The sequence below is a fragment of the Aotus nancymaae genome, unplaced genomic scaffold, assembly GCF_030222135.1.
Source record: "Aotus nancymaae isolate 86718 unplaced genomic scaffold, 86718_ANA_hifiasm-v0.15.2.pri h1tg000002l, whole genome shotgun sequence".
Classification (NCBI taxonomy): Eukaryota; Metazoa; Chordata; class Mammalia; order Primates; family Aotidae; genus Aotus; species Aotus nancymaae.
This window is the reverse complement of record NW_026988413.1, coordinates 52,579,409-52,605,856: the sequence shown is the minus strand read 5'-3', so window position 1 is coordinate 52,605,856 and position 26,448 is coordinate 52,579,409. Positions and strand designations below refer to the sequence as shown.

Below are 26,448 nucleotides of genomic sequence, written 5' to 3'. Positions count from 1 at the left end.
GATTGGACATGCTTTCTTCAAAATTCTCCTGGAAAAGGTTCTAAAATCGGTAGTAGGAAAGGACAAATGAGCAGGTGCAAATTCTTGTCTGTGCAACAACAGTTATTTAATATACCCCATGACTGACCAGCTACGTAAAACCCACAGAGTTTTGTTAAAGTGCCATGGGCTGACAGCATAGCAAAATAGAAGGTGTAAATAGAAAATTTCTTTTTTTCTTTTCAAAACAAGAGTTCACTGAGAATCAGCAATAATAGAATATGCTGTATAAACTATTCTCTACAAAGGTTGATCAGCATTATTTACAATTGGTACATTGATACAAAAGAAGGCATACAAGTTATCCATGTCGCTTTTTTTTTCCTTTTCTTTTTTTTTTTTTTTATGGCTGACAGGTCTATGCATTGCGTTTATGCTTAACAACCAGAGCTTTCGAGCCTCTATGGCTGGCGACAAGTCAGGAGATCTTCAGGCAAACAGGGATGTGTGCAGTCAAGGGGCTGGGAGAGAAGACTGAGTGGGTGTGCAGAACAGAAGGACCCAGAGGACATCACCCTAAAAAATGCTTTATAGGCTGCTCCAGTTTAACTCCACTAAGACAAACCCAAAGAGAACCTTTTATTTGCATTCCATTTTTCAAGCTGCAAGTTTCTAATACATCATTAGAAAGTAAACCTGTGGTTGATTGCAAAGGAAGAAATACCGTGGGCTTTCCCTTTTTGCCCAGTTTTTCAGAAATGTCCTCATCTTGGTCACAGCCAGTCTTTGACAAAGTAAGCAGCATTCGATGAAGGTAGGGGTGGGGGGGGGGCTCTTTATTTCAGCTTCCAATTCAAGATGTAGAGAGCTACAACGTCTAAACCTATTGAATTGCTCCATTAGTCCTTGAGACATTATTTCTCAGAAGCAGCCACTTAATCTCAACCTTTGTTTTCCCTCTTTGACTATAAGAGTTTATAAATCAGAGGGTTATTTTGTTGCGGAGATTTTGTTTTGTTTTGTTTTGACTCCTGCAAGTTTTACAACTCAAAATAAATTATAAAAAACAACAGACTTCTGAAACCGAACAAGACAAAATTGTGCAAAAATAACAAAGATATGTACATACTTTTCAGTCTGAAGAAATGTACAATAAAAACATAATTCAAAGAACTTTTAAAAATATAAACATTGCTTAAACTTTCCTAAGTTTCATATTGTTTCTGAAACTATTCTGGTCAGTTAGCTCTGTAATATAGTAAAACATAAATTATTACAAAATTAACACTATAAAAATTTACTTTAAGAATATCTTCTCAACTTTTTTTCAAAGGGTCTAACCTTGTTTATAATTTCTTAAACATTTATAAGTCTTAAAATCTGCTTAACCTTTTTTTTTTTTGAAAAGAAAAAGTAACAATCGTCCCTTCAATTTGCAGTCTCTTTTCCCAAGATGTAAATAAACCAGCATATAAGTGCACTTTTAACACTGTAGAAACAAAAATGAAATCATCTGAACTTAATATCCTAGTACTTAATATTAACTCCTGATTTTAAAAAAAAATCATGTTACATTAAAAAATTTAGTAATCCTATAAGAAACACTGTCAGTGCAATTCCATTGATGCAAATCACTCCATTTACCTCCCGTCTTTGCAATTCCAATTGTGTGGTGAAGCTTAACAGTAGTCTGATCTTTGGGTTGGGGGAATGGGAAAGAAAAGGAAAACTTCTGGGTGGGGGATGAGGGTTCTGCCCAGCTGTGAAATTAGCATTCATTGCTGATTTAAGGATAAAGCAAAACCTCCCAGTATGTCTGCCATATATTGTATGCAAAGTTACACGATTAATAGCACAGAACACCTATTTTATGTCGTGAATTCCTTTCCTGATTATGATTCCCTACTAGAGCTTGTGGTATTGCTGTTTCTTTCAAAATTCCAGTGTGAATAGTTCTATAGCTGGTGGGCCCCAGCGTGGCTCTTCCAAATGGCTTTCTTCACAGAGCAGTGGCTGTCCTTATCATCCCTTCTTGGGGATGGCTGTCTCTAAAACAGCACAAGCTGACCCAAGGGTGTCTCACCAGGTCCCCGTGGCCCAGGGCATGGGGATGGGTAATGATCTTATTTATTCTCACAAAAGGTTTGACACACGCCCTGTGTGGAAGCTCTCCCTGGAGGGCTCTTCCTAGCCCGGGAAGGCAGCCTGAGAACCTTTAGCAGCTGTGGTCACTGTGCCTCCTCATGGAGTGGCTTTCTGGGTTCTCACGACCTTTTTCCTGGGATTTCTCCCTCCTGGCTCATCTTGCTTTGGGCACTGGCACACTGCTTCCTGGAAGGGATTCTATAGATTCCTGACCCGCTCAGACCACCACAGTCCCCAGAATTTTTTTTTTTAGGGATCATCCCCTACCCACCATGCTCTGCTTGCTGCCACCTTTTCAGACCTGTTCTGGTCCCTGTCCCTGACTGGTTTATCCTTTCTGAGCTGCACAGCTGGACAGTGGTATTAGGTAAACCACATCATTAAATGGCCACTGTTTTCAATCTTGCCTGTAGCATTTGGCTCCAGCCATGGTGAGCTATGGAAACCGGATGAGAGAACCCCACCCACCCTCCAGCTCTCCACTCTCAGTTCCTCCCCAATAAATCCCCCTCTCCCTGTATGCAGTCCTGAGGAGATCTTGTGAGACCCAAAGGCCAGTAAGGACCCACAGAGTGGCAGATGTGGGAATGGAAGGGATCGGGAGGAGAGGACGGGAAGAAAAAGGGCTCTGCCTGTGCTAAAGTTCAAGAGCTTCAGAGCATGCCAACCTGGAACCAACATTCCGTCATGTCTGCTCTCATGGCTGGAGCAAAAGGATGGTACAGTAGCAGCATCAGGAGCTGGGGGAGTGACCCCAAATTTGGAAGAATGTAAAAACATGGCAAATGAAAGGAAAGACGACAGAAACAAAACACTGGAACTGTTTTCTGTAAATCTCAAATTCACGTTCTTTTGCCTTTTTCTTTTTCTTCAAAACTAAAAATTGGTCAGTTAAAAAAGAAGAAGAAAGGCCAGAGGCACAGGGAGTGCACAGAAAACAGACTCTCCCCCCGAGCCCACTCCCTCCCTCCTCATAGCCTCCTGTGGTGGGATTAGGTGGCCTGGAATTGGTGTGGAAGTGGCTTCATAGTCTTGTTATGGAAGAGTCCTTATCCTGCCCGTTCTGTTTGTGTTCTTCTAGGAAAGAAAAGAAACACTGTTTCAAAACCATACAGTTGAGATTACCCATGAGAACTCAAGGATGGAGCCTCAGTTTTTTCACCTATAATAGAGAGGATCATATCCCACCTCCCGTATCCGGCAAAGGACAGCTGGAATAGCAAATGAGGTGATGGATCCCTGCGTGTAAGGCAGTCACAGAGGTCCTCACTGTGGGGGAAAACACAAGGCCAGTTGCCGTGGACATTCGTGGGAGTCCTCTTTAGGAGAGTGGACAGAATAACTGATGCCTTTGTTTTTGTTCTCCATTAGTTCACCTCTTCCTACATAACCTACAGATGACACAGTGAATTATCTAAGGAGTCTAGTGTTGGGTTAAACATAGCGGCTTTGGAGAGAGAGATTTTGCGTTCAAGTTACTTAGCTTCTCAGCGTAGCTACCTGCATCTGTAATCATCCTGTCCCTCACAGGGTCGTGAAAAGGTGTAAATGTGTGTAGTGTGTGTGAAGGACATACCACATAGCCCTCTCTCTGCAGGCTATGTGCTACACTTAACAAGTGGTGGCCATTATGATATTTGTCAGGGCTGACTGCCAGCATGTTGGGTTCCCAGCGGGTGTACCTGGACCTATGGGCACATGCAGGCCGTGTTTGGTGAGGGCGAACTGCAGTCTGTATGTACACACCGCAACTGCTACAAGACGCCCCATCAACAGAGGCTGATGGCTTGAGTGGAAATGCGCCTTCCCACCCCAGCACACATGATGGGCTGCAGGTGTTCTGGCACAGAAAGGGCTCAAAATGGTGAGGAGATACAAAACTATATCCTGGCCCGGGGATACAAAAGCTATTTCCTCATCATCTTCACCCAAACTCTACCCAGGATTTGTGGGAAGATCCCAAAGGGCAAAACCCAGACAAACACATTGCTAATTTGCTATTTGGTGTCTACAAACACACGGCACATCTAAGGCAACATAACAACACAGTTATACACACACGCACGCGCACACGTACAACATTTTCCAGTCATGTATAAGAGGCAAAACCCCACCTCCTAATCCTTCTTGGTCCTCCCCAGGACACATATACACACATTCTACTGAGAACAGTGTTTGTCTCAGGTGTATACGTCCACTACCCTTACACCTCGTTGATAAAAACTACTAAGCCTACCCTGAGTACTGCTGCCATGAAACCACTTCAGGAATGGTGGCTGCAGCTCGCCAGAGGCTTTTGAGAGAATGCTGATGGACAGACACCAAGGGCAAGGCCCCCCTCCTCTTTTTTTTTTTTTTTTTTTTTTTTTGTTGGCGGTAGATTCTCGCTTTGTTGCCTGGGCTGGAGGGCAGGGTGTGATCACAACTCACTGCAGCCTCAGCCTCCTAGACTTAGGCGATTCTCCTGCCTCAGCCTCCTGAATAGTTGGGACTACAGGCATGTGCCACTAAGCTTGGCTATTTAAAATTTTTATAGAGACAGGGTCTTGCCATGTTGCTTAGACTAGTCTCAAACCACTGGGCTCAAACCATCCTCCCACCTTGGCCTCCCAAATTGCTGGGATTATAGGTATGAGGCACCATGCATGGCTGGTAAGTCCCTTTAATTTTCTAATAGACTTAAGAGGGAGGCATCAATTTTGCCTTTTAATGAATGAAAAAACTGAGACTCAGAGAAGTAATGTGCCTAAGCTCATACAGCTAGTAATAATAATGGCTAACACTTGTGGGTTTACTGTGTGCCAGGCATTTTCTAGATGCTTTACATGAATAGGCTGATCCTCACAAAAGCCATAGAAGGTAGGGGCCAGTATGATTCCCACTTTATAGATGGAGGAAATGGAAGCACAGAGAAGTTAAGTAAATTGCACAAGGGCACACAGCTAATAACTAGAAGGCCTAGTTTTGGAAGCTAGGTAGCCATGCTCTTAACTGGAGAGGAGGTTTGAATCAGGGTCTGACCCCAATGCCCAAATTCTCTCCGCTCTGCTGATGACCACATGGATTTTTGCACCCCAGTAACTTACCTGTCGGCTGTGTCCTGGGCTGGATATACTTGAAGGACTGGATTGTGACAAAGCTAGGCTGCTATTTTTCCCAACCTGAAAGACACCAGTGAAGCCCCCACTCAGACATGAGAGCCAGCCTGGGGAGGGCCCGCCGATGCCACATGTTGCCAGGGGAAAGAAGGGCTGCACAATACGTGCTTCATTCCCTCACACTGGCTCGGAACTGGTGTTTCCATCGTAAGAGGCAGAGAAAACGATAATGTTGCAGAGGGTGCCTCGAGATGCCCTCTCCTTCCCAGAGGAAAAGTGGAATGGTGGGGAACTCTTCATACTGCTCCCTAGCTGGCCGGACCGCAAGGGGGAGGGATGAGGACGAAGGCATCTGGGGAGAAGCCTGGCCCCTCCTGGGAGCACTTCACTTGGCAGAGGCTGGGCTTTTCTACCTGTGGCCAAAGGGTCACATAGCTCATCCACCTTTGACCCTCAGTCCCAAACCCGTCTTGTTTCCAGCCCAGACTCCCTCAGCCCAACTGCAGATAAAACACCAGGATCTTTTGCTGGGTCCAGTTTTTCTGGATAGGAGATGTAACGCACACTCCACTGTTCTTTAGAAAAATAGCATGATGGCGCTCCTCTCCTTCACACGGAGGGGAGGGCAGGAACGCTGTGCCTGTGGGTGTGGCCACTGTGCTCTTCCCTTTCCTCTGACTGTCCTGCCCACAGGGAGCCCGGTCCTTGGGGAAGCTGATGCCAGGCACTAACCTGTTCCTGTCTGGTCTGCAAAGGCAGCTTGTACTTTGATCCTAAAAACTGCTCCTCTTGTCTATTAACTTGCCTTTATGTAAAGATGTTTGCCTTAAATCACTATTAAGTTTTGTAATTTTAATACAGACGGGGTTTCACCATATTGGCCAGGCTGGTCTTGAACTCCTAACCTTGTGATTTGCCCACCTCAGCCTCCCAAAGTGCTGGGATCATAGGCGTGAGCCACAATGTCTGGCCGATAAAGCCTTTTCTTAATGCCCTGGTGACAAGCACGGAGGTTTCACCTGCATTAGGAACCAATGCTGACCAGACCCAAGGCAGCTGTTAAATGCATCAGTTTTTTAAAAATTCCCTCCTGCTGAGCATCTGGCAGCTCCTTTCACCACCGCTTCTGGCTGCCTCAGCATTTACTAAGCATTTCCTATAGTCCTTCAGACCAAAGAATCACCAGAGCCACATCTACTCAACACAGAGCACTCTGTGAATGGCATGGAGCCCAAGAGCCCGGACTGCAGAGCCAAATGCCTGGGTTTCAATCCCAGCCCTGCTATTGCCTTGCTGTGTGGCTTGGGTGCCTTGCTTAACCTTCCTGTACCTTGGCTTGGTTCACTCATCTGTAAAAGAGGAGTAACAGCAAGTAATCATATACACCTGAAGTGCTTGGAACAGAGCCCATCACCTTCGTGCTAGCTGCTAGGACTGTCTCTAAAATGAGTGAGATACCACGGCCTTGCTGTTCAAGCTGTGGCCTGGGAGGCTGCTAGAAATGCAGACTCCTAGGCCCCTACCCGGGCCTGCTGACTAAGAATATGCATGTTCACAAGCCCCACCAGGGGAGTCGTGTACATGTTTAAGCTTGAGATGTATCCTGGCTCTGCTCTCCGTCCTGGGTCCTGGCGGTGGCTTAGCCTCCAGGCTGAGGAGCAGCAAGTTAGCCTCCAGGGACAGCCCTGTGGGCGCCAGGCCCCCTCCCCCACACCCCTGGCCATGGGGAGTCAGAACAGTGCCCTCTGCTCGAGCGAGGGGACCTGTGTCGCCCCCTCCTCTCACCTTGGCCTTAGTTTGCAGCTTGTCTGGCCCTTGGGTTCCAAACTTGCTGTTTCTTATGTGTTTGTGATTTGTGAATCCCCCTCAGGCTGTGCTCTTCATGAGGTTATAACAAGTCTCATAAGCGGTGACATAAAACATTAAAACATCTTTTAACAACTGCCTCCCATTGCTCCAAAGTCCTCAACCCTAGATGGGGCTGGGCTTGGGGTCTGGTTCCCTTGATTCTGTATAATGGTCTCTGGACACACTGCCCTGATGGGTCTAGGCTCCGGGGCAGGTCGGCCAGTCCTCTCGCCAGACCCGGCTCTGCAGAGAATCCCATCCCGATGTCCGCTCCCTCATCTCTGCCCGACCGGCCCCAGAGACTGGGCTGGGGTGGTGGTGGTGGTGGGCTTTCCTAAGTAGCCTCCCCAGCCGGAGCAGAAGGACTAGACTCAGGGATGAGAGCAAAGCTCAGGGGAAAGAAACATGTGTTCTTCTCAGACCGCGCCGCACTCTCTCAGCTTCCTCACCATACACACTCCTATTTGTACTATGGCATTGAACACTTCTCTGCCAGCTGGTGGGAGTTGCAGTTTTCCTTTAGGAAGGAATGAGTTCTATGAGGAGGACGTGGGGGTCGAGGCAGCCTAGAAAAGGGGGAAGGACAGTCACCTGGGAGCTGGGCACAGGCTCTTCCACTCCCAGGTGAGACCCTGGGTCATCTAACCTGCCTGGGCCTCAAGCTCTTCCTAAGGGGTTCCAACAGATCAGATCAAGCTTCTTAGCAACAGAACTCTTTAATGACAACGTCCCCAGAACCTCAAAACATAAAACTGACCAATGTGGAGCAGGGAACTCAGAATCTCTCTATGCCCCGGTTTCCTCATCTGTACAGTGCTCACTGCACCCACTGCACTGGGGTGTCATGAGGACTCGGTGAGGTAATACCTGTAAAGTGCTGAGAACAGCGCCTAGTACATAGTGAGCGTGGTATCAAGTACTTGTTCAATAAAGTGCTCTCAAAGCAGAGGGTGAAAACTGCCCTCGGGGAGAACGAGGAAAGGAGTCAAGCTTGCGTTACCTGTCGGAGCCGCCCGGCTAAGCAGGGGCGCTGCCCAGCTCCCCCTGCCCCCCAGAGCCGGTGAAGGCGGTGCCAGGAGGTCCCTTACCTGCCGAGAGGAGGTGCTGTTAACGGGATCGGGCACCGGTGCGAGAAGGCTGGGCGGGTTCTTTTTGTGAACGCTATTCATACCAGGCATTTTAGTGATTTTACAGGCTTTGCTACTAGAACTTGAGTTCTTACGCTTTTTTCCTTCTGATTTGTCAAAAGAGAGGGGCAGAGAAGACACAGCATTGTGTGAGGCCAGAGAGAGGTCCCCCGCGTGGAGCGCAAGGGAGGGCACAGAGAGGGGACAGGAGTCACTGCTGCCTCCCACCGCGCCCACCTGTCTCACTATGTCCGCGGGGCCGCCGGGCAGCGAGGTCCGTCCTGAGGGCTCCAGTTTGGCACTGAGTGGGCTCACCCCATTGTTTGAGTTGTGCACAGACAGACTGTTATAGGGAGAGGCCGCCTGATAGGAGTTCAAAGCAGAACTGGCATTCAAAACACAGTTCTTTTTGTGAGGCCCTGACAGTGGAGACGAGAGGGATGTCTGCAAGGATGAGGAGGAGGAGGAGGAGGAGGAGGAGGAAGGCGAAGACTGCGGCTTCCTCTTTTTGTTACTTGGAGACTCGTCGCTACGGGCGGACAGGTCTTTGACTTTTGAGGATTTGCTGGTTTTGGTTTTGGATGGCTTGTGGGATGGGGAAGGGATGACGGCTGGTATCGGGGACACGGCGGATGGGGCCTTGAAGGTTGAGTCCATGATGCTGAGGGTTGCGGCCACATGAGGGAAAGCTGTGGTGTGGGACATGAGGGCGCTCGGGTCCGGCGATGTCACGAAAGCTGCGTTTGAGAGCATGGCTGATGTCATTATGTAAGAAGAGGTGAGCCTCGAGCTGATGGGAGCTGAAGGAAGATACACAGCACTGGGGTTGCTGAAAGGCTGCAAAACGGATGCTGGAACGGGGGTGGTGATGTGGGCTGCCGGCGAGGGCAGGGGGCTATCTGCCGCAGGAGGGATCTTCCTAAACACGAGAGAAGAGTGAAAGACAGTCAGTGAGACATGGGGTTGGCATTGCTCGGGAGGCTAGATGACGCTTGAGCATCAGGGCTACAGAGGACACCCCGGCAGAACCAGACTATGAAGAATGAAGCCTTGAAAGATGGGAGACTCTGAAGCATGGCCCCTCCTTATGGCACCCCCCATTGCAACATCCAGCAACCTAATTTGCATCACACTCAGCCTTTCAGATCCTTTTCCCCAGGCTTGGCTACTGGAGAAGGCCTGATTTTGGTTCATGAATAAAAGGTCAATGTTATTTAGAATAGAAATTTCCCCAGTCTTCTCCTCTCTCAACCCACCCCTCTATTTTTTTTTTCGGCAGCAATGAAGGTGGTTTTTAAATGAGAAGTGATCATCTCACATGTAGGTCCTGGTGGCAGGTAAGAAATGTGAGGATAGGGCTTTGCTACCTGGATACGGGGGCCGGAGCTTCCCCGCTCCACCCACTCCAGCTTCTGCCCAGGGACTCTCAGGGCTTCCCCAACCTGCTCTGGGCTGGAGGCAGTTGGAGAATGGTCCTCTCCAGGGCCAGCATCCTCCTGCCTTTGCCGTCTGCAGCCTCTGGTTCCCTCAGCAGAGAGTCATTTCCATATTGACTTGTGGCTGCCGGCTCCTGGTGGCTGGGTGTGAAGGGTTAGGGGTTTGGGAATGGTGAGATGACAAGTTGCCCATTCCCAAACTAGCTTTGTTTTTTCCTATTCAGCCCACCCTACCTTAGCTCTCACTCACAGGAACTGTCAGGGGTGCAGCTGCTGACCTTTAGCAGGTCTTCCTGTCCTGTGTTAGGAAAAGGTGAGTGTGGGACCCTCATGTGTCCAGAGAAGGGGATCAGGGATTTCTAGTTTGTTCCGAAGATAAATGTAGGATGTCAGTAGGAGGAGAAAGACAGGAGGGGAGGGGAAACCCACTGTTTCCTTCTCTGGTCTTCTTGGAGCTTGGGGGGGTGCCTCAGAGCAAACTCCCAGGAGCCAAGGCCAGCACTAGGCTGTGGCTTACTCTTGGGGCCTCCCTGCTAACTCCCTTGCGCTAGGAGTGACTCCTCCTTCATTCTACAGCCTGGGGCGCTGATGCTGCTGCTACTCTGGAGACCGGGAGGAGGCACAGTAGTCACAGGGACAAGATTTTGCAGGAAAGCACAAGGCCCTCGGGAGCCAGGTAAATGTGCTCAAGCTGGTCCTTTCCTGTTTCTCACCTTCCTCCTTCTCCCGGTCTCCCTGGGAAATCATTTTCACCGTAGCTGGGGCTTACTAGCAATTAGGAACTAGCTTTCCTTCTTTGAAAGCAGCACATGAAGGTGAGCAGGTCCAGAGCCTGTGACCCAGTGGGCTAGAACACATGCCAGACAGGGCCTCACACCGCCCTTTTCTTCTTTGGAGGCCACTCTCGCAGCTGTAGCATCAGGACCAGGTGCCAGGGAACTCTGGAAAGAGGAACTGCTGAGAGATAAACGTTTCTCCTAGCATTTCTCTCTCTGAAGATTCTGCTTTTGGTCTGCACTTTGGTAGAGCCTGTGGCATCTATCATTAGGGTGGAATCCAGAGGAATCCTTGTCCTTGAAAATGTCAGACCAAAGAGATCAAATATAAGAGAAAAATGTTGCCAAACTCACAGTGGCCACGATGGTGTTGAGAATTTACTTTCTCTCAAGCCTAAAGAAGGTAAGAGATCTGTCGGCACTCAGCAAGGTGCCCCACAAATACTTGTTGCAATGAATGAGTGAATGAATGGATGGATGAATGGGCAGGTGGATGGGTGAGCAGGTGGATTCTCAGCAGCACCATACCCAATTGTTAGGGACTCTGCATGCTGGGCAAGGACTCCCATATGAACAGACTGGAAATGTCTACACACGTCCTTAGAACTGTATGGCACCGCACAACCCCTTCCTAGCAGGGGCGGGGAATGTTTCTTAGAGGGGGAGGTGCCTCCCAACTTTCCTGCTGCTTTTGTTGCCTTCTGTGGTACTATAAGCAACCCACTCCATCTTTCCTTGACTTCAAGTTTGCTTACCCACTAAAGTATAGATAGAAATACATGTGGGCAGAGGTTTGGCAGTTACTTGTAATAAAAAGTTATTTACAAATACCAGATGGCTCATTTAGAGAGGATCCCAATCAATGACTGTGAATGGGATCCATTTTTAATGTCTCTATTTATAATTTTCCAATTAAATAGTATAAATTTACACTTCAACTCATGCTGACTAGCAGAGCTGAGTCCTAAATCTCACCTGGCTGGCACTCAGGACTGGGATGGGAGCTCTTTTATGGCACACTTTCTATCCTTTTCTTGCCTCACTAATCACATGTGGATGGCAGGGGTGGGAGGGGAGACAGGGTGGGGGAAACAGGGCGAGGGGCATGTGGCAGCTCCCTGTCCCCAGGAGTCCCTCCCCCTCCAAGGCTAAACAGTTTATGTGTTTCTCTAGGTGCCAAACGGCAGGGGATTTCAGCTTTGCTGGGCTGTGCTCTGGTTTAAGCTTTGCACACTGGCCCAGGGAAGTCCCATACTAAAGCCCACAGATGCGAATAAATTACTGACAGTGCCCATCCTCCCCTGCCAGGTGGCGTGGAGGTCCAGATGCTGACCTGGCTGAAAGAGAATACTGTGTTGGCGGCTCCTGATGCAGAGTTAAATGCTTGTTAAAGAAAAAAGAGTCTTGGCCGTTCCTTTTCTTCCTAATGTCTTCCACGCCCCCATCGGCTGCCATCCCTCCAGGTTCGGGCCCGCCTGGGCCTGGGGTTTGGGCAGCGAGGTTGAGAGGGTAGCGGGGTGCTACGCTCTCCAGAGTTGACACCCAGGCAGCCCCAATGTTGCTCAGTGACAGCAGATTGGTTAGGCAAGTCCTGAACAGGGGGGAGGGACCTGATGCCCTGTGGCTCGGGCTTCTGTGCCTGAGGAGGAAAGGAATATGGAGCTTGAGCTGACAGGACAGCAGGGAGTGAAATACAGATCAACACATTCCTTCCACGTGTCCGGGATTGATACTTCCATAACACAGGGAGCAAAGAGCTTTGAGGATCACCAGGGCTGGCTGCCGTCTTGGGGAACAAGCACAGAGGCTCAATCACCAAGTAACTGAGAGCATGGTCACCTCACGTGCAGCACCAATTTGTTGTTTGGAATGGATACATGTAAATATCAAGGGTGCCCTTTAGACACACTGGGCAGTCACTTATATGGGAAGAAATGATAAGCTTCTCTTGTGGCCCTTACCTACCTTATAGTAAATATTAATATTTAGTCCTGAGTCTGGCATGAGAGCTCAATGCAGATACAAATGGGGCTCACTTCTCCTATAAGTTCAGGTCTGGAAGCTCTTTAGGCTTCCAGAAAGGGGCCTGAGGTGTCGTAGCTGCCTGGGGGAGAGGAGGAAACCTGGGAGAGGGGTAAATTTTGACTTCTATTCCCTCCCGTTTCTTATGAATGCCTTCCTTCACTCTACTGGGCCTCAGTGGGCAGGTGGGGGGCCTCAGCTGTTGTCCTTCCTGGACTATCTAGGCCCAGATTTACATGACCCATGACTCCAATGGACGATGATATATTGAGAGCTCTTCATTGTAGGAGTGGGGGATGGGGATGCCCAGTGGGCTGCCCTTACATTATCAAGTGGCCAAAATGGTAGCCACTTACGTGCTGTGGTTTGAGAGGGTCTAGGCCTATTATTTCTTCCCAATAGCATTCTTTCAGATTAAGGCTTCTTCCCCGTTTATGAATCCCTTATTAAGATGTAAGTACACTGGGAAGTGGATAATAAGGGAACTTAAGAGAAAGGGAACCTAAGTTAGAGTTCAGGGTAGAGAAGTACAAGTGAGGCGGGGGGCGGTCCTAGGGAGACAGGAAGGGCCAAAGACAAACTTAACCAACTTTGTAGCATTGCTTAGGATCTGCCCTGTTGGCAGGTGTACAGATGCTTTTGCGGGACAGCAAACAATTAGAAATTGGTCCACACCTCTATGAAATCTTTAATTTCTTTTTTTTAAACGGAGTCTCGCTCTGTCACCCAGGGTGGAGTGCTTAAATTCCTCCTCCTGAGTTCAAGAGATTCTCCTGCCTCAGTCTCCTGAGTAGCTGGGATTACAGGTGTGCACCACCAGCTAACTTTTGTATTTTTAGTAGAGACAGTGTTTAACCATGTTGGCCAGGCTGGTCTTGAACTCTGACCTCAGGTGATCCACCTGCCTCAGTCTCCCAAAGTGCTGGGATTACAGGCGTGAACCACCAAGCCTGGCTGAAATCTTTAGTTTTGATATTGTAGCATTAACATTACAAACAGAAGCATGTTCTTTTTTAAAAAAATATAAAAATTTTTTTTTTTCTTTTAAATGGGGTTTCACCATGTTGGTCAGGCTGGTCTTGAACTCTCGACCTCAGGTGATCTGCCCATCTTGGCCTCCAAAGTGTTTGGATTACAGGCATGAGCCACCACGCCCGGCCTTTTTTCCTTTTTTTAAGAGAGAGGGTCTTGCTCTGTTGCCCAGGCTAAGTGCAGTGGTACAACCATAGCGGTGACCTTGAACTCTTGGGCTGAAGCGATTCTCCCACCCCAGGCCTTCCAAGTAGCTAGGATTATACGTGTTTGTCACCACACCCAGCTAATTTTTAAAAATTATTTTTTGTAGAGATGAGGTCTTGCAATGTTGCCAAGGCTGGTCTTGAACTCCTGGCCTCAAGTGATCCTCTTGCCTCGGACTCCCAAAGCACTGGGATTATAGGCATGAACCACCATAATCAGCCAGAAGCATGTTGTTAATATCCTTAGATTCTCTAGGAGCAATGAAAAGGCCCTTTAACACAGGTAAACAAACAATATCTAATATCCTTCTCATTTAGATTACCAACACAAAAATGGTCTCCGAAAAAGACAAAGCATGTAACACATCATTCGTTGTTTCTCAAAACCTTCAGGCAAACCATTAAGAAGAGCTGGCATTTAAGAATTAATCAAGCATCCTGATTTCAGAATGATTTCGTTCTATGAAAAGTTAACCACTGACATTTATATAGAAAGTTAGGTTTCAGGTAACTGTGGGGCAGCTCAGATCTTATATTGCACAAAAGCTGCTCACTTACTTCCACATCTGTGAATTCAGGTGTTTTTCTACCATGGAGTTTAGTGCGAATCGAAAACGATCCCATCTTCTGTCAAACACATAGTACCCTCGTCCCATGAGGCGACTCCCAAATGAGCAAAACTGTGAGGAAAAAAAATTTTTAATTTTGATTACAGGTTAATAAACTAATATAAACTATACAGAGAAAAATAACATTTGCATAAAAGCACACAGGGGCACAATTTTACTCAAAATAAAGCAGCAAATCGTACTGAAGCCAAAAATATTTCTGCAGTGCTGTAGTTTGAGCTCTGAATTTTCTGCAGAACCTCACATTACAACTCAACAATAGCTACATTCAATTTTCTGTGGCACAGAGCGGGCTACGTTCTCTACTCCTGGGATAACAACACCAGACGCAATGGCTCACGCCTGTCATCCCAGCACTTTGGGAGGCTGAGATGGGAGGATCACTTGAGGTCAGGAGTCCCACACTAGCCTGGCCAACATGGTGAAACCCCGTCTCTACTAGAAATACAAAAATTAGCCGGGCATAGTGGTGCATGCCTGGGATCCCAGCTCCTAAGGAGGCTGAAGCAGAAGAATTGCTCGAACTTAGGAAGTGGAGGTTGCAGTGAGCTGAGATCGTGCCACTGCACTCCAGCCTGGGTGACAGACTGAGACTGTGTCTCAAAATATAAATAGATAGATAGATAGATAGATAGATAGATAGATAGATAAAATAGAGAAGCAATAATCAGCATCCAGGGTGACTTTTCAGGACCATCCGTTTGTCCTATTACCAGCCACATTTCCTCAAGGAACTTGGTGGTTCCCTGCTTCTCATTACAGTAATGGAAACTGCTTGTGCAGGTGTCGCAGGTCCCACCTTTCCTATCTGATGTCAACAGAGCCACTTTGCTTCCAGCCAAGCTGAATGGCTTCCTTTGCCAGTCCCGATCCCATTTCTGCCTCCAATCAGTCTTTGTAGGCTGTACTGGGACACAGCACCACCTTGACACTTTTGCTCCTGCTGTTCCTTCTCTCTGCTATCTCCTTTCCTCTTCTTTTTTAAAAAAATTATTATTTATCTATTTATTATTATTTTTTGAGATGAAGTTTCACTCTTGTTGCCCAGGCTGGAGCGCAATGGTGCGATCTCGGCTTACCGCAACCTCCGCCTCCCAGGTTCAAGAGATTCTCCCACCTCAGTATCCCAGTAGCTGAGATTACAGGCAGGCACCACCATGCCCAGCTAATTAATTTTCTTTGTATTTTCAGTAGAGACAGGGTTTCTCCACGTTGGTCAGGCTGGTCTTGAACTCCCGCCTAGGTCTCCCAAAGTGCTGGGATTACAGGCATGAGCCACCGCACCCAGTCCTTCCCTCTTCTTTTTGTCAATCCCAATTCACCCCCACTTTCTCCTGGTTTCCTTATCAAGACTCTCATTTCCAGGGGCTCTCATCTGAGTGATCCTCCCACTGTGAATTCCCATGGCACACCCATTGCCTACTTTATTACACTTAGTCTCGGATTCATGACATGGCTGTTTTACATTATATATAGGATGCCTACACACCTGACTTGACTATCAGTTTATAGACAGGGGAGCTCATTCTCTTCCATCTCCTCAGTATGAGGACTGTAGGCATTTGTGCTAACAAATGGACTGGGGAGACAGGAATCCAGAAAATATTTAAAGCACACTATCCCTCTTAAAATATGTGGATGAAATATTGGCATTCAGATGTTTAATAAACATTTGATCATAATGTTGGGACAACCGGAAGGCTAGCAGACAGAAATGCAAGAAGCAGCCTCTGAGAAGGTGGCATTTGGCTGGTTTAGGGCTCAGGCGAGTCTGCAAATGACTCTATAACTCAAAAGCAGCTCTCCCCGTTCCTCCAGGCCTCCCAGCAGCTCCCTGGCCTCTATCCCAGACACAGGGCTGGATTGGCACTCATTCCACAAACCCATCCTGGAACCAGCCTTTGGAACTGTTCTCAGGAGGAAATGCAAGACCTTCCCTTTGTTCTGTTTCTGTTGGTATTTTGGGAGGTTTTGCATTAAAATCTTGTCACCCATCTAGTACTGCTGATGAAAAATGCTTCTCTGCACTTTCATGTTAAGTGCTTACTGACCAGCAAGAAAACATACGAAGGGAATTTTCCGACACAGAAACTGGTCCCTGGCAGCACATGGGAGCTGTTCCAGGTCTAGACATCATTTCTTCCCTCATCCCAATTGCTAAAGATGCACCGAGCAAGCATCCATTACAAACAATGATTTAATGTATCAACTGGCCACAAGAGAAAGGACAAAGCAAAGACACACATCCGTGGCTTTTCCATTTAAATCAGCAAAACATTCAGGGCACATAGCTGCGCCACATCCCAAGTTTAGCAAATCCACTGTAGCTTGGCAGCTTGTCATTTGGACAAATGTCTTGATGTGCTCCAGAGTCTGGCCTTCTGGAGAGCCTCGTATCTCTTTCAGACTCAGGAGCTGGAGGCACCGTTTTGTCTTTGCTACCTGTGTATCTGATTCCGTACGGACGTGAGGCTCGGCCCCGAGAGGCTCCAGTTCCCAGCTGGCATGTTACGCCTCCAGCAGAGCTGTAGATCCTCACTGCGTGGGCCACCGTGGCAGACCCTACTGGTTGCCAACCTCACCAGCTGCCACCCACTCCCACCTCTCTCTGTCTTTTCCTTGCTAACAGAATCGTACTTTTGTTCTTATATCTGACACAGCAGTATTCAAGTGGGTCTCCTCCCAGAACCTTGGGATGAATCATGGCTGGTTCCTCCAGCGTCACTGTAACCCCTTCCTTCTCTGCTGCCAACTGATCTAGGGGTGGGTATGTGATCCATTTCTGTTGGATATAAGGGGAAGTCTGCTGGGGGTTTCATAGGAAGATTTTCTCTCCTAACATAAGGCAGCATCTCGGAAGAAGACCCCTTTTCTGTTTGTCCCTTTCTAACCTGAGAGGCACACCACTGGGTGAGGATGTAATATCGGAGCTGCGGCTGACATACTGGGACCATGTGTGAAAGGTAGAGGGAATTGCAGAGATTGTCCCTCAGCTACATGACATTGTGGAGAAGCTGAACCAAGCTTGGGAGCACCTGCCTCCAGACTCCCTGCTATGTGAGATAATTAAATGACCTCAGCGCTTGTGGCAGATGAGCTGAGTTTTCTACTTCTGGCAGTCAAAGGCATTCTGAATCGTCCCTGACTATCTTCTGTACTAACCAGGAGGCAAAGTCTCAGGCTGATGGTGAGCCACAGGTAAGCATTATCCCCAGGAAAGGGAAGTGAACTTGGCCTTCATTCATGACATGGAGAGGAGGGAAGAGGGATTCACTCTATCTTGATATAGGAGCAGGATGGATTTCATTTACAGTCTAGAGACAGTCAGAGCTGATCTTGCAGGACTCAGGCTGGCACCAGAGTAAACCACCATGGGGTCCCATGTTCTAGGCCCCTACATTCGGCTCTGTGATGGCAGCACCAGGTATTCCCTTCTCAAGCACTCGCAGGCAAGCAATAAACAAGCCTCCAGTGGATGCCTCCTGTTTCCCACCTCAGTTTCAATGACCTTCTGAATTGTTAGCGTGCACTCATTCAAGGAATTGGAAAGAAAGTACCCTTTTTTATTAATCAGTAATAGTGGTGACCTGAAATGCTTCCTCTTTCCTTCAACACACACACATGCTCAGTTCTGGTGCCAACTTGTCACATATAAGGGGAAGTCTGCTGGGGGTTTCATAGGAAGATTTTCTCTCCTAACATAAGGCAGCATCTTGGAAGAAGACTCCTTTTCTGTTTGTCCCTTTCTAACCTGAGAGGCACACCACTGGGTGAGGATGTAATATTGGAGTAAACAGTAATACTTAGAACCAACAGGGAAGAATACCAGCAAGGGCTGGCTCCTGACATGCTGCTGAGAAAGACGGCTTCCCGAGCAGGTGAACCCAGCTCACCCTGGACATCAGAGGCTCTGTTTTTAGATGGCCAAGGCCAGAGGGTCAGCTCCTGAGCGCACTTATAGAAACACTATCTCTCAAGCATGCTCACTTCAAGGCAGGCCATAAATACTCAGGATTATCCTTTCTTGCCCTTTTTTTCTTTTTAGTAGAGTATGTGGAAGTACTCGGGATTATAATCAGCCGGGAGCCTGTTCCTTTCCTTTTGTAATATTCAAGGGTATTTCTAAGGCAATCCTTCAAACTCACGATAAGCCTTTTTGTAAAACACTGCACAAACAGCCTTGCCTCAGGAAGGATCACGCCTCTGGTATGATCACCTACGTGTCTGCAAAGCACAGGCGAGGAACGCACGGCAAGGAACAGAAGGAGGCCTACCGCAAGAGGTCTGGGGTGGTGTGTGGAGAACTGACAGTCTAGCTTCTCGGGTTCGTCGGCTCCGTCCATCTCCCCTTCATCACTGGACAGTCGGCTGGTGAGGTCAACTCCAACCGGTGGCAGTGGGGGCTCTGGGGTGTGGCCGCTATGATTTGAAGACGCGCTGCTGCTTATGCTATTTGCAGATGATGGTCTAAGGGCAAGAGGGGAGGACAAACAAAATAAACCAAATAAACCTTTTCTGAGGTAACAAGATCCACCCAGTTTAATGGTGTTCAGAAAGCCTGATTAAGGCCGGGTGCAGTGGCTCACGCCTGTAATCCCAGCACTTTGGGAGGCCGAGGCAGACTGATCACGAGGTTAGGAGATCAAGACCATCCTGGCCAACATGGTGAAACTCCATCTCTACTAAAATACAAAAAATTAGCCAGGTGTGGTGGCACATGCCTGTAGTCCCAGCGACTCAGGAGGTTGAGGCAGAGGAATCACTTGAACCCAGGAGGTGGAGGTTGCAGTGAGCCGAGATTGCACCACTGCACTCCAGTCTGGTTACAGAGCTAGGCTCCGTCTCAAAAAACAAACAAACAACAAACAACGAACACAGAAACCAGCTTGATTAGCCGTGCCAATACCTCAGGGTGGGCACATCAGTGGTGACTTTGCACAAGGGAAAACAATCAAGTCTGAAGGGTTTGCAGTGACCATCTCTCTCCAGGTACCCAGTTAAGTTAGGTTCTGCCCCACTTGCTGTCTCTGGGGCAGATGACCGGAATGATGGAAAATCCCAACAGCGTAAGTGGAACGTCAAATACGGGAATGTGACAAAGTGAAATGAACCGGAACCAGTCTTCTATGAATTCAGTTACAACTATTCACCCATTTGTAGGTAAGTAAGTCGCACTTGCCATACAATTGCTTTCCTTTGAAAGTGGAACCTGGCAGGAAGATCAACCAGGTAAACAAGATCAGAGCAATCACCAAAATACCAGTAATGAAGAAACGCAGTCCTTTGGATACGTTCTTTGACACAAAGCTATGACTTTAGGAAACTGTTATCATACTGGCCTGTTACTCAATGTCGAGTTGTGTGTAGTTTAAATGTATTTTCTGAGAATGAGTGTTTTAATTTACTTTATTTTATTTATTTATTTTTTTGAGACAGACAGTCTCGCTGTGTCCGCCAGGCTGGAGTGCAGTGGTGCCATCTCAGCTCACTGCAACCTCTGCCTCCCAGGTTCAAGCGATTCTACTGCCTCAGCCTCCCGAATAGCTGGGATTACAGGCACCTGCCACCATGCTTGGCTAATTTTTGTATTTTCAGTGGAGAAAGGCTTTCACCATGTTGGTCAGGCTGGTCTTAAACTCCTGACCTCAGGTGATCCGCCCACCTTGGCCTCCCAAAGTGCTGGGATTACAGGCGTGACCCACTGCATCTGGCTTCAATTTACTTTTTGACAAGCCCTTTTATGCACTGTGGGGTATGATTGGCTCATAGTAGGTGCTAAAGAGAGATTTTTCTCAATGAATGAAATGAATGAATGAATTCTATGTGTGTATAAAACAACCCAACAGATGTCATCCTAATCATGGTTAAGCTTATAAAAAGCAATGTCACAATAAGGGGCAGAACTACCTGCTTCCTAGGCAGTAAAAAACAAAACAACACAAGAAAAAAGCAAAATCAAACACATCCACATTAGCAGAAGAGTTAGATGAGGAACAGTCACAGTTAACTGCTACTAGTTTTTACTACTTCTCCACTTTCATCAGGTGATTGAGCAGGGAGAGGCGAAAAAGACAGGGAGAAAAAAGAAGTTTTGGAGGAAAAAAGAATTGTTTTTCTGCTTTGAAAGCTGCTCCTTCAAGTCTAATGAAATAGCACTGCTGATCTGTCTCCCTTCTCTCTTATTTTCACCCTGGATTCTCTGTTGCTTCGAAATCTTTTCAGGTCTCAAATACTTGAACTTAAACCAGATTGCAAAAGTATACCACTTAAAAACAAAACCCCAAAGGTGAAAACAAACCAAGTGTCCATGAGCTGATGACAGGATAAACAAAATATTGTATACCCATCCAATGGAATATTATGCAAGCCTTAACAAGAAATGAAATTCTGCTATGATATGAATGACACTTGAAAGCATCACACTAAATAAAATAAGCCAGACACGAAGGACAAGTATTGGATGGTTCCACTTCTGTGAGATACCGAGACAGAAAGTAGAAAAGAGTTATCAGGAGTTGGAAGGAGGGGGAATAGGGAAGCGGTGTTTAGTGGGTATACAGCTTCAATTGGAGATGAAGAGAATGTTCTGGAGACGGATGACAGTATGAATACACAACACTGTGAGTGTGCTTAGTGACACTAAACTAGACACTTAAAAATGGTAGATTTTGTGTTACGTATATTTTACTAGGAAAACAAAACAAGGCCATATGTAGTTTTTCAGTGTCATGACAAGAATTCTGTTGGGATGACGATTCATTTTGGACTATCACCTTCCTGTACTATAAAAACAAAGATGCCATTCATTCTGCGTGTCCACAGGCCAAAGAACGCATCTCCCCAGCCGTTCCTCAATACCTGCTCTTCTGTATTGGGAGGGGCAACAACGCTATTGTCTGCTTACCGATGAAGACCCAAATAATAAAATCATTTAGATGAGGCTGAAACATATAAACAAACAAACAAACAAACCAGTATCCATAACTCTGCCACCTAAGATCAAGTGTTATTAGCATTTTGATTTCCATCCTTCCAGACTTTGTTACTGTGCACACACATCAAATGCATTTTAAAGCAAGAACTGGATCACACGATCACACTGAACATGAAATGTGAACAGTACATACTATTTTGAGATATGCTTTTTAAAAAACCTAGTGATGTTGTAGAAGTGTTTCCATGTATAGAACTACATCACTTTTAGTATTCCCCAGTAATCCATAGTATGAATATGTCATAATTTACTTAATGAATCTTCTATTGATGAACATTTGTTTCCAAACTTTCTAACAGGCTCTCTCTCTGTGAAGCCCTCTCCATCATGATAGGACCTCCTTGTCCTGCATGAGATAGGTAAAAAGGAGCTGGATTTTATTGTAATAGCATCATGGTTATGTAGGGAATTGCTTCTTTTTATGTACTTATTTTTATTTTTTAGAGACAAGATCTCGCTCTGTCACCCAGGCTGGAGTGTAATAGCATGATCATGGCTCAATGTAGCTACAAACTTCAGGGCTCAGGGGATCCACCCACCTCAGCCTTGTGAGTAGCAGAGCCTATAAGCACATGGCACAACATCAGGCTAATTTTAAAGTATTTTATAGAGACAGGGTCTTGCTTACCTTGCTCAGACTGGTCTCAAACTCCTGGCCTCAAATGATCGTCCTGTTTCGGCCTCTCAAAGTGTTGGGATTGCAGGTGTGACCCACTGTGCTAGGCCTGTCTTTACCTTTATTTATTTATTTTTCTGTTTTTGAGACAGACTCTTGCTCTGTCGTCCAGGCTAGAGTGCAGTGGCACGATTTCGGCTCACTGCAAACTTCACCTCCTGAGTTCGAGCGATTCTCCTCTCTCAGTCTCCTGAGTAGCTGGAACTATAGGCGTGTGCCACCATGCCTGGCTAATTTTTCTATTTTTAGTAGAGACGTGTTTTCACCATGTTAGCCAGGCTGGTCTCGAACTCCTGACCTCAGGTGATTCACCCGCCTTGGCCTTCCAAAGTGGTGGGATTACAGGTGTGAGCCACCATACCCTGTCTTTACTTTTTAAAGATGCATTTGGAAGGCTTTTGAGGTGAAATGCCATGGTACTTGCAATTTATGTCAAAATACGTCATCAAAAAATGTAGATGAAGCAAATATAATCGCAAAATATTAATATAGTATCTGTTAAAACTAGACATGTGGGTTTTATACTAGTCTCTCTTCTATACATGGGAAAAATTTTATAATGAAAAGTAGAAAAAACAAAAACAAGAAGAAAATAGAGTTGCTACTGTAAGTATATATAAGAAAGTTACTGAAGAACTTCCTATTTTTTGGCATTTTATTTTTCTTCAGCTTTATTGAGGTATAACATCTTATACTTATAATACATAAATAAAATTGTATATATTTTAGGTATACAATGTGATTTCGTATATGTATACATTGTAAAATGATTACCATAATCAAGTTAGCTAACATACGTCACCTCACAGTTACCATTTTTTTGTTTTTCCATGGTGAGAACACTTTTTTTATTTTTTAAAGACACGGTGTCTCTCTGTCTCCCAAGCTGGGGTACAGTGGAGCACTCACTCACTGTACTCACGGGAACTTCTGCGCTCACGGGATCTTCCAACCTCAGCCTCCCAAGTAGTTGGGACTACAGGCATGAGCCACTGAGCCCCAGTGAAATATGCTTAAGATCTACTTACTTAGCAAATTTCAAGTACACAATACAGTATTTTTAACTAGAGTCACCATGCTAGAGATTAGATCTCCAGAGTGTATGCATCTTATAACTGAAAGTTGTCTAACATCTCCCATTGCTCCCAACCTTTAGCCCCAAACAAACGGCATTCTACTCTCTCTCTCTGTGAATTTGGCTTTTTTAGATTCTACCTGTAAGTGAAATCATACAGTAGTTGTCATTCTCTGTCTAATTTATTTCACTTAGCCTAATGCCCTCAAGTTCATCCATGTTGTTGAAAATGGCAGGATTTCTTTTTTACTGTCAAATAATATCTCTTTTTATATATATACATATATACACATATATAGATTACATAAAGAGATATTTATATATGTATATATACACACATATATAAAAAGAAGTATTATTATTATTGTTGTTCTTTATTTTTTTTGCAATGGAGTCTCGCTCTGTCGTCCAGGCTGGCATGAAGTGGTGTGATATCAGCTCGTTGCAACCTCTCCCTCATGGGTTCAAGCAATTCTCCTGGGCCTATAAGCATGTGGCACAACATCTGGCTAATTTTAAAATAGTGATTCTCTTGCTTTAGCCTCCTGAGTAGCTGGGATTACAGGCATGCGTGACCATATCCGGCTAATTTTTCTTTTTTTTTGGGACAGAGTCTCACTCCTTTACCCAGGAACAATCTTGGCTCACTGCAAGCTCTGCCTCCTGGGTCCAAGAGATTCTCCTGTCTCAGCCTCCCAAGTAGCTGGGATTACAGGCCTGAGCCACCATACCTGGCTAATTTTTGTATTTTTAATAGAGACGGTGTTTCACCATGTTGGCCAGGCTAGTCTTGAACTCCTGACCTCAAGTGATCCGCCCACCTCAGCCTCCCAAAGTGCTAGGATTACAGGCGTGAGCCACCACACCAGGATGAAATGTTATCACGCTGCCATGAGCATGGAATGTGAAAAACTTCCTGTTAAACAGGGCAGATGGATCACACACATTTATCTCTTCTCTCTTCTAAAATCTTACTAAAATAACTGTAAAGAGATAAAAAAGGCATTAGCTTTAAAGAACAAAGAGATCAGCAGAAATATGGTGATAGTCATGGTAATGACTTCCTAACATCCATTTAACTCCTAAACCAATAATAGGACTCTCTTTCATCTTGCTTGCTAATGATTGGTTTAGAAAAGGACATGAGAAAAAAATTTTTAAATTATTTTTTGGGGTAGAGGGCTTTTGGAATGCTTTCTCTCACTTTAAAAAAGAGGCATCCAGCCTGGGCAACATGGTGAAGCCCTGTCTCCATAAAAAACACAAAAATTAGCCAGCCATGGTGGCATGACCCTGTAGTCCCAGCTACTCGGGAGGCTGAGGTGGGAGGATTGCTTGAGACTGGGAGGCAGAGGTTGCACTGAGATCATGCCACTGCACTCCAGACTGGGGGACAGAGACCATGTCTCAAAAAAACAAAAAAGAGACACAAAGCTCTGGTGGGGGACATTGATGGTGGCAGAAGCTATGCATGTGTGGGGGCAGGAGGTAAATGGGAAATGTGTACCTTCTGCTCAGTTTTGCTGGGAAACTAAAACTCCTCTAAAACATAAAGTTTATTAAGAAAAAAAAAGAGACACATGGAAAAGGTGGTCTTCAGTTTCATCTGGTGTTACATCTGCATGTGCCTGAAATTGCTACAAGACTTCGAGGATGAAGCCAAAAGACTGAAGAGGTTGGACTAAAAGAAGCGCTGTGAAAGCAAGTCAATTTCTGATCACTGGGGACTGGTGCTCCTTCACTTCTGGACCTCACGTTGCACGTGGTAAGTTTCCTGATTATTTAAGTGTATGGTAGTCTATGTTTTCTGCTACTTGTACCTGAAGCATCCTAACTGATACAAGCACATGAGGTCTTAACATTTTATGAAAACAGGATGCGGCTGGAGAAGTATTAACTGATGGGAAAGCAACTGACCTACTAAAGAACCTCAGGACATCCCTAGAGCTGCAAAAGTCATAGGTGAGGTGAGGACTAAACACAGCTCGAGAGTTGAAGGTTTTAATACAAGGCAATTGGACCTAAAGGTCATTTCTACCACCTCACACAGCCAGATGATGAGTCATCACCATTTCTGCCAGGACACCCTCTTTTGTACCCCAGTAAACTTTCTGGAGTCTCGCTCTGTCGCCCAGGCTGGAGTGCAGTGGTGCCATCGTGGCTCACTGCAACTTCCATCCACCTCCAGGGTTCAAGCAAGTCTCCTGTCTCAGCCTACCGAGTAGCTGGGATCACAGATGCATGCCACCACACCTAGCTAATTTTTGTATTTTAGTAGAGGCAGGGTTTCACCATGTTGGCCAGGCTAGTCTCGACCTCCTGGCCTCAAGTGATGGGTCCACCTCGGCCTCCCAAAGTGCTAGGATTACAGGCATGAGTCACCACACTCGGCCACCCACAATAAACTTTCTAACAAGAGAGCAAAGCTTTGCTTGCCAGATAAATTGAACTGGAGAGATTCTAGACATGAGGCCATCAGGCTCAGCACAGAGTAGGAGTGAGGCACAGGGCTGGACACAGTGGCACTGTGGGCCATTTCTAGTCAGGGCTTCCAGAATGCCCGTTGCCAGGCACATCACCAGGCAGGCCTCTCTCTTTGAGAAACTGGCCCCAGAGAAGGCTTCCAGATCCTGCCTTTGGGAATCCTCAAACAAAAGGCTGAGTGGTGATCAGACAAATTTTGGTTGACAACCTCACACACAGACTTCCAATTAGGCTGGTAGAGCCTCTCTTCTAATGTGCATGGTTAGAGGTTACCCAACACTGCTGCAGCATCTCCACTGTGATACTGCCCAACCAAACATCAAAGACATGAACACAGAACGGAAACAAACCCGGAAAAAACTAAGACAATGATGGAAAGAGGAAAACCTAAAAAACCTATCTTCAAAGATATTAGGATGTTATTACTTCTGAAAAGTGATAGTATCTTATGGAATAGTATAAGAAACAACCAGATAAAGAGAACCAGATCCTAAAAAATAGGAAAGCAACATAAATGATTAATATATCATTTTTTGAGATAAAGTCAAAGAAAATATTTCAGAAAGTAGACCAAGGAGATTCAGAGACAAAAAGAGGTAAGAGAGCTAAAGGTCCAACATCCAAATAATAGGAAGTCAAGAAAGAAAGAATAAAGGCAATAGTGGGAAGAAAATTATCCAAGATGTAACACAGGAAAATATCCCAGAAGAGGATAAGTATCTTCAGATTGAATGACCTACTGAGTATCCAGTACAATGAATGAAAACGAGGTACATCAAGAGTGATTACCCAGGTGTGGTGGCTCACATCTGTAATCCCAGCACTTTGGGGGGCTGAGGCAGATAGATGGCTTGAGCCCAGGAGTTCAAGACCAGCCTGGGCAACACAGCAAAACCCTGTCTCTGTAAAAAATAAAATAAA

The 26,448-nt window shown here is 46.2% G+C and overlaps 1 protein-coding gene across 17 annotated transcripts in view; it reads right to left on the bottom strand.

Annotated features, from left to right (window-relative positions):
• Positions 1-605: 605 nt before the first annotated feature.
• ATXN7L1 (ataxin 7 like 1) overlaps positions 606-26,448 on the bottom strand; it is a 266,971-nt gene continuing 241,128 nt past the window's right edge. For 10 of the 17 annotated variants that reach the window (XR_010341980.1, XR_010341982.1, XR_010341983.1 and 7 more), the window contains 5 exons: positions 18,573-18,765; positions 14,228-14,349; positions 11,743-12,048; positions 7,008-9,116; positions 5,211-5,285 (listed from right to left, as the gene is read on the bottom strand). Coding sequence is in view for 6 of the 17 variants with exons in the window: in XM_012456119.2 (XP_012311542.2) it covers positions 3,160-3,201; positions 5,211-5,285; positions 8,159-9,116; positions 11,743-12,048; positions 14,228-14,349; positions 18,573-18,765 (1,696 nt within the window). In the remaining 11 variants the exon portion in view is untranslated. Of the gene's footprint in view, positions 3,202-5,210; positions 5,286-7,007; positions 9,117-11,742; positions 12,049-14,227; positions 14,350-18,572; positions 18,766-26,448 lie in introns of those variants that run through there. The other 7 variants (XM_012456205.2, XM_012456258.2, XM_012456119.2 and 4 more) reach the window with 6 other exon arrangements.